This window comes from Marmota marmota, unplaced genomic scaffold (assembly GCF_001458135.2).
Source record: "Marmota marmota marmota unplaced genomic scaffold, marMar, whole genome shotgun sequence".
Classification (NCBI taxonomy): domain Eukaryota; kingdom Metazoa; phylum Chordata; class Mammalia; order Rodentia; family Sciuridae; genus Marmota; species Marmota marmota.
Genome location: NW_026000222.1, coordinates 15,593,132 through 15,601,763, shown reverse-complemented (window position 1 = coordinate 15,601,763; position 8,632 = coordinate 15,593,132). Strand labels below are relative to the sequence as shown.

At 36.0% G+C, this 8,632-nt stretch overlaps 1 protein-coding gene across 1 annotated transcript in view; it reads left to right on the top strand.

Moving 5' to 3' along the window:
• Sntb2 (syntrophin beta 2) overlaps positions 1-8,632 on the top strand; it is a 90,158-nt gene that overhangs the window by 54,223 nt on the left and 27,303 nt on the right. The window contains exon 4 of the mRNA XM_015496311.2: positions 2,697-2,907. Within this exon, the coding sequence (XP_015351797.1) occupies positions 2,697-2,907 (211 nt within the window). The remainder of the gene's footprint in view (positions 1-2,696; positions 2,908-8,632) is intronic.

Sequence of the window (8,632 nt, the reverse complement as noted above, 5' to 3'; positions counted from 1 at the left end):
AAAAAAAAAAAAAAAAAAATGAAATTGATTGTAATTTGTGACACCATAGTTGGACCTGGATTTCATTATGTAAAGTAAAGTAAGCCAGGCACAGACAATGCATGATCTCATTAGTGTAATCTAAGAAAGTTTATCTCATAAAATTAGAGAGTCGAATAATGATTACCAGAAGCTGGAGAGGTAGGTAAACAGATACAAAGTTAGAGTTACATGGAGGAATAAGTTCTGGTGTTCTGTTGCACATAGAGTGACTGTAGTCAATAATGGATATGTCAAAATAGCTAGAGGAAAGGCTTTTGAAAGAAACAATAAATGGTTGAGGTGATGAATATGCTATTTACCATGATTGGCTCATTATATAAGGTATGTGTATTGAAACATCACATCGTATCCTGTAAATTGGACTTTTGTGTGTGTGTGTATGTGTGTGATACTAGAGATTAAACCCAGGGATGCTCTACCACTGAGCTACATCTACAGCTCTTATTTAATTTTTTTATTTTGAGACAGGGTTTTGCTAAGTTGTTGAGGTTTGCCTTGAATTTGTGATCCTCCTGCCTCAGCCTCCTGAGTCTGTGAGATTATAGGCATGCACCACCATGCCCAGCCAAACAATTATTACATGTTGATTAAAAATAAAATTAAAATTGATTATAAGAGACTCAGGAGGCTGAGGCAGAAAGATCCCAAATTTGAAATGAAGCTTTGCAACTTAGTGAGACCCTGTCTCAAAATAAAAAATAAAATGAACTGGGGATATAGCTAATTGGTAAAGTGCACCTGGGTTCTATTTCCAGTACAAAAACAAACAAAAAATGTGATTAAAAGGTAATCCCCTTTTGCTGTTGTTTTTAATTGGATTTCAGGAAGGAGTAGAATAGTTAGTTGTACATGCTTCATTGCCATCTTATGTAGGAAGTTTTAGAAATACTTTTCACATTTATTTATTTGTTTATTTATTAATGTGGTGCTAAGGATTGAACCCAGTGCCACACACATGCTAGGCACGTGTTCTGCCACTAGCTACAACCCCACCCCACTTTTCTTTTTAAGATTAGTATAAGTCAAGCTGGGGCTGTTGCTCAGTGGTAGAATGCTTGCCTAGCATATGTGAGGCACTGAGTTTGATCCTCAACACCCCCCCCCCATAAAAATAAATAAATAAATAAATAAAGGTATTGTGTCCATCTACAACTAAAAAAAAAAAAAGATTGGTATAAGTAGGGCTGGGGTTGTGGCTCAGTGGTAGAGCACTTGCCTAGCACATGTGAGGCACTGGGTTCAATCCTCAGTACCACATAAAAACAAATAAATAAAATTAAGGTATTGTATCCACCTACAACTAAAAAATATTTTTTAAAAAGATTAATATAAGTAGTAAAATATAAAATACCTTGCTTTTAGCTTATAGTCTAATGTTATCTAATAAACTAGCATTGTATTTTATGGATAACTACTTGTCATTAAGTAAGTTTACCCTAAAATAAGCTTAGCTACTTTAATTACTATTTGAGCAGTTTTTCATAGTAATTATTAACTCAATACAATGATTAAAACAGAGATGACACTCCCCTTTAGTGCAGTGTTCTATTATTATAGTATTATATGCTGTTTTGCTTTTATTTGTTTATTTGTTTAGTTACTTATTTGACATGGTTGCTCTAAGACCAGTGTCTAGTACAGTATCTACCATATAGTAGGGGATCAATAAATGTTTATTTAAGAGAGGATAAACCAACCAGAGTTCAAATGAGAATGAATGTTTACCATATAAAGTATAGCAGCTTAAAATATTTGGAATTGTGAAGGGGTTAAAAATTTGGCAAAAGAGAAATTCCAGCTTCAAGGCAGAAATCATAGTGTATATGTAAATTGCTTATCTTTGACAGGTGGTGCAGAATCTGATGACAGTGTTTCAAGGCAGCAAATAAAGATCTCTCCTTGGTCACTGGTAGTTTGTAAATTTCTAGCCCACCAGGGGCAACACTCCTAATAGCTTTCCATTTTTCCATTTTGAAAGGTGTATGTGTATTTACTATTAGAACACAGAACACATTAAAACAGTTTTTTAGTTAATTTCTAAAAGTTACTTTTGACATATAGATTGTTCTCAGTTAAAGCATTAACTATGCAGAATAGCTATAGTGTTTACAATCTCTTAAATATTTTTTCTGCCAAGACTCAGTAGATGATTTAATCATATGATGTTACCCAGACACCAATATATAATTACAAATTTTCATGTTCTTCTGTTAATTTCTCTTTTTCTTTTTTCACATAGTGTTAGTGGTAATTTTATCTTGTTATTTGTCAGTTGTTGCGTTTCTAGAAATACCTGGCAATACCTTATACCAGAATTATCTAAGTAATTTAAAATACCACATCTTTATTTACAAATGTATGTATGACATTCAACAAGCATGCTTTACATTTCTTAGACAAGAGGTGTTCTACTAAAGACCCTAATAGATTCCTTTGTCTTAGCTCCTTTACTATAACATACTACAGTAGATCCAATAGTCTTTCTGGTGATTATCTTCCCATGTGTAGTTTTCTCTGAAATTGTACTCTAGGAAATTAAGAGAAAGTGTCTCTCTTTGAGGAATATATAAATAAATTTGGAGTTACGCATGGTAAACTGGTAGGTTTGATGACTTCTGACTTGACTCACATTTTTCTTTTCTATTTCTACACAGATTGATAGAGCTACATTCTCCTGATAGCAGGAACACGTTGATCCTCCGCTGCAAGGATACAGCCACAGCACACTCCTGGTTCATAGCTATCCACACCAACATAATGGCTCTCCTCCCACAGGTGTTGGCTGAGCTTAATGCCATGCTTGGTGCAACCAGTACTGCAGGAGGCAGCAAGGAAGTCAAGCACATTGCCTGGCTGGCAGAACAGGTAGGCTGGAGGAGGAAGAACAGAGTTCACTGGCCCCCATTCAGAGTCAGAATCATTGTCCCATTGCATATATCTGTAATATTTATCATGCAGTTAGGTCCTGGACATCTACCTTGAAAATCTTTTGTTTGAGTCAGGTATGTTGGTGCACATTTGTGCAATTTGGGAGGCTGAGGCAAGAGGATCACAAGTTTAAGGCCAACCTCAGGAATTTAATGAGACCTTGTCCCAAAATAAAAAGGAGCCTGGGGTAGTTGAGTATGGTGGTAAATGCCTGTGATCTCAGCAACTCGGGGTAGTTAGGCAAGGGGATTCTAAGTTCAAAGTCAGGTTCAACAGTTTAGCAAGATCCTATCTCAAAATGAGAATAAAAAGGGCTGGGGATGTTGCTCAGTGATAAAGCACCCCTAGGTTCAATCCTCAGTATCCAAAAAAAAAGAAAAGAAAAAAGCACTGGGTGTGAGGAAGGTCTATGCTAGGAAAATAACTGAGTGGTAGAATGCCACTGGGTTCAATCCCCAGTACCACTAAAAAAAAAAATCTTTTTTTGTCCACTCTTTTGTTTCTCCTCCCCTTTTTCCTTTCTACCATTTATCTATTTGTTGCTAATTATCACCTCTACTAGAAGAATTAACTGTAATGGTAATCCCCATCACAGTATAATTAAAAAGAGGTTCTTATTACCATCTCTGTCCTTACTGACACAGGGTAATTTTCATGATTTTAGTCTAGGGTGAGTGAACTTTTTCTCTAAAGGACCAGATAGCACACAACTATGTATTTGACTCTGCTGTCATAGCAGGAAAATAGTCATGAATAATATGAAAATAAAGGAGCAAGACTGTGTTTCTGTAAAAGTTTATTTAGAAATACAAGTGGTAGGGGAGGATTTGGCCTTGAGGTGAGTTTCTCCATCCTTTTTGTTGTGTACTAGCAGAGTTTCTAGGGGCAACAGGAATCTGACAGGGGCTTAGCTGGATGATTCCATCTTAAGAGGTCTTATGAAGTCAGGGTCAAGCCGTTAGCCAGGTGGCATTTATCTGCAGACTTGACTAAGAGTGGTAAGTTCACTTAAAAGATGATTCATTCTTTTGGCTACTGAAGCTTCAGTTTCTTCCTGGATGTTGGCAGATGTCCTTAGTTCCTTGCCATGTGAGCCTTTATGTAGAGCTATCTGAGGGACCTGGAAAACATGGCTACTGGTTTTTCACATAATGAGTTTTCTGAGAGAACAAGGCAGAAGCCATAGTGCTTTTTATGATGCAATCTCAGAAGTCACATACTGTAACTTCTGCTTTCTTCTTTTATTAGAAAGTAATCACTAAGCTTGGCCTACAGTGAACTCAGGGTCTGTCTCTTAAAGGAAGAATAAGAAAGAATTTATGATCACACTTTAAAACTACCACAAAGTATATATGCATTTATAATTTTGATAAATATTACCAAGGTGTCTTCAATTGGGGTTGTAATAATTTAGTTTTCTACCGGGAATGTTTGAAAGTTGCCAGATTTTTAAGTTAATTTAATTGGGTTTATTCTAAAAAGGAAAAAAGTAGAGCCTCCAATTTATTACAACTGCTTTTTATATTTATGTGTATTTCCACAACTCACTTGGAAGATCTACTACAGGAGTATGCTTTTTCCCAAATCCTTATTGCTTCCAGGGAACTTAACCTAGTGATTTGTGTATGCTCAATAATTTTGTTTTCTTTGACTGCATACATACATACATTAAAAAAAACCCAGCAAATAAGTCAGAATTCTTTTTTTTTTTTTTTTAATATTTATTTATTTATTTTAGTTTTCGGCGGACACAACATCTTTGTTTGTATGTGGTGCTGAGGATCGAACCCGGGCCGCACGCATGCCAGGCGAGCGTGCTACCGCTTGAGCCACATCCCCAACCCAGTCAGAATTCTTTTATTAAAATATTTTAAGATATTGTCTAAGAATACAAGTTCATAATTGGGAATAATATTACGCAAAGAAGTTTCAACCATTCTAAAAATAGTACTGCTAATTCAAAGAACTGTTTCTAAAATATTCTTGATTTTTATTTTTATTTATTTATCTCCTTATTTTTATTTTATTTATATATGTATATATACATACAAGTATTGGGAATTGAACCCAATGACGTTTAACCACTGAGCTACATTTCCAACCCTTTTATTTGCCATTTTGTAACAGGGTCTCACTATGTTGCTTAGGGCCTTGCTAAGTTGTTGAGACTGGCTTTGAACTTGGGATCCTCCTGTATCAACGTCCAGAGTTGCTGGAATTACAGAAGTACACCACCACACCTGGCTTGATTTACATTTTTTGAAGTACTCAAATCAAATTTTATTCTCAGAATAAGTTGTTCAAACAAGACTGAATGCCATTTCTCAGAAGTAATGAGTTCACGTATCTAATAAACATTGAACTAGGTAAATACCAATCCTGTTCTACATGGGAAAATGATCAGAAAAAATCTGGATCATGTAATCTGCTTAATGTTGGCAAATACTTATTTTGTATTTCTTGAAAAGCTTGCATATAAATGAAATTTTTGCACTTAGAAAAGATAGACTGCTTGTCATGCATGCACAAGGCCCTGGGTTTAATCCCCAGCATCACACACACACACAAACAAAGAGTTATTTTAAACAGAGAAATTAGAAAGGATACTGGGCCTAGTGGCACACCCTGTAATCCCAGTGGCAAAGAAGGTGGAGGCAGGAGGATCCAGACTTCAAATCCAGCCCCAGTAATTTATCCAGGCCCTAAGTAATTTAGGAAGGGCCAGGCATGGTGGTACATTCCCGTAATCCCACCAGCTTGGGAGGCTAAGACAGGAGGATCACAAGTTCAAAGCCAGCCTCAGTGACAGTGAGGTGCTAAACAACTCAGTGAGACCCTCTCTCTAAATAGGGCTGGGGATATGGCTCAGTGGCCAAGTGCCTCTGAGTTCAATCCCTGGCCCCCTCCCCTCAATAAAATAAAATATAACAAGGGCTGAGAATGTGGCTCAGTGATTAAACATCCCTGGATTCAATCCCTAGGACCAAAAAGAAAGAAGGGATCATTTGTTTTAAATTATTTCTCCTTATCTTTTTTTACTCACATTTTCATACATTGTGTTTGCTTTAAACAGGGAATACCTATGCTATGCATATTTGATAACCAATAGAAAACCTGTTCTATATACAGGGATTTCCATCTTTTTATTGACTGATTTTTTTTTTTTTTTTTTTTAGAGAGAGAGACGGAGAGGGAGAGAGAATTTTTTATTTATTGTTTTAGTTTTCGGCGGACACAACATCTTTGTTTGTATGTGGTGCTGAGGATCGAACCCGGGCCGCATGCACTCTTATTGACTGATTTTTAAAAAATTTTTTTAATATGTATTTTTTAGTTATAACTGGACACAACATCTTTATTTTATTTATTTGTTTTTAAGAGGTGCTGAGGATTGAACCCAGGGCCTCACACGTGCTAGATGAGCCCTGTACTGCTAAGCTACAACCCCAGCCCTGACTTTGATTTTTATGTGACTGATATTTTACAATTCATTGGTTATATTCTTTTAAAAAATTGTTTGTGTTTACATAGCTTCATTGACAAATAATAATTATATATTTATGGAGTATCAAATATGATGTTTCAATATATGCATATATTGTGAAATAATCAAATCAGGCTAATTAACACATTCATTACTTCAGATATTTATAAATTCTTCATGGTGTAAACACTTAAAATCCTCTCTTAGCTATTTTTAAATATATAACTACTTTATTATTAACGATAGTTACTATGCTTTTTAATAGATCACTAGAATTTAATCCTTCTAACAAACTTTGTACCCCTTTACTAACATCTTACCTCCTTGCCCCATAGCCTCCGGTAACCACCATTCTAGTCTTTACTTCTAGTGAAATCAACTTTTTAAGATTCTGCATATAAGTGAGATTATACAATATTTGTCTCTGTGCCTGGTATATTTTTAGAGATCATGTCCTCCAGGTTTATCCATGTTGTTGCAAATGACAGTTTCCTTCTTAGGGCTGAATAATATTCTATTGTGTATATGTACCATATTTTCTTTATTCATTCATCATTGATAGACACATAGGTTGATTCCGTGTCTTGGCTTTTATGAATAATATCGCAATACATGTGGGAGTGCAGACTGATTTCAAATCCTTGGGGTAAATACCCAGAAATGGTACTTCTATTTTTAGTTTTTTGTTGTGGTTTTTGTTTGTTTGTTTGTTGGGACTAGGGATTGAACCTAGGGGAACTTAACATCTTCAGCCCTTTTTATTTTTTTATTTTGAGATATGCTAATTAGCTGAGGCTGTCTTTGAACTCACGGTCCTCCTGCCTCAAGCCTCCTGAGCTGCTGGGATTACAGGTGTGCTCCACCATGTCTAGCTTACTTTTAGTTTTGAAGAACCTCCATGTTATTTTTCATAATGGCGATACTAATTTACATTCCCATCAGTAGTGTATAAGGGTTCCCTTTTCTTCACTTCCTTGCCAGTGCTTACTTTCATCCTTTTGATAATACATAATTTAACAGATGTGATATGTCATAGTGGTTTTAATTTGCATTTCCCTGTTGCTTAGAGATGTTGAGCATTTTTTCACATATATTTGTCAACCATTTATATGTCTTGGTTTGAAAAATGGCTGGTCAAGTCTTTACCTTTGTGTGTATGTATATGGTGTAGGCGTTTGAACCCAGAACCTCATACATGCGAGGCAAATGTTCTACCGCTGAACTAAACCCCTAGCTTTGCCCATTTTTTAATAAGAGTTATTTTGTTTTTAATGAGTAGTTTGAGTTTCTTGTATATTTATCTGATAAATGATTGGCAAATATTTTCTATCAATCTGTGTGTTATTTTTTTAATCTGTTGTTCAGTGTGCTGTGCAGAAGATTCTTTTTTTTTTTTTAAAGAAAGAGTGAGAGAGAGAGAGAGAGAGAGAATTTTTTTTAATATTTTTTTTTTTTTTAGTTTTTGGCGTATACAACATCTTTGTTTGTATATGGTGCTGAGGATCGAACCCGGGCCACACGAATGCCAGGCGAGCGTGCTACCGCTTGAGCCACATCCCCAGCCCCAACAGAAGATTCTTAATTTGATTCACTCCCATAGTTTTGCTTTTGTTGTCTGTTTTTGCAGTCTGATAATGTTCTTAAAAGAGAATTTTCTTTCAGTTCACCGAAGGGAAGTCATGTATTACCCATATAATTAGTTTTTTTTTTTTTTAAAGCACTTTGGTGGTTTGGTTTGGTTTGGTTTGGTTTGGTTTGTTTTGGGTTTGGGGTACTGGGGGTTGGTACCCAGGGCTTTAATTACTGAGTCACATCCCCAACCATTTTTATCTTTTATTTTGAGACATAGTCTTGCAAAGTTGCTTAGGGCATTGCTAAGTTCCTGAGACAGGTCTTGCACTTGTGATCCTCCTGCCTCAGACTCCAGAGTCACTGGGATTATAAGTGTGTACCACTGGCCCTAGCAGCACTTTGGTACTGATAAGAAAATCCAAGTCGGGCTGGGGATGTGGCTCAAGCGGTAGCGTGCTCGCCTGGCATGCGTGCGGCCCGGGTTCGATCCTCAGCACCACATACAAACAAAGATGTTGTGTCTGCCGAAAACTGAAAATAAATATTGAAATTCTCTCTCTCTCTCTCTCTCTCTCTTTAAAAAAAAAAAAAAAAAAAAAAAAAAAA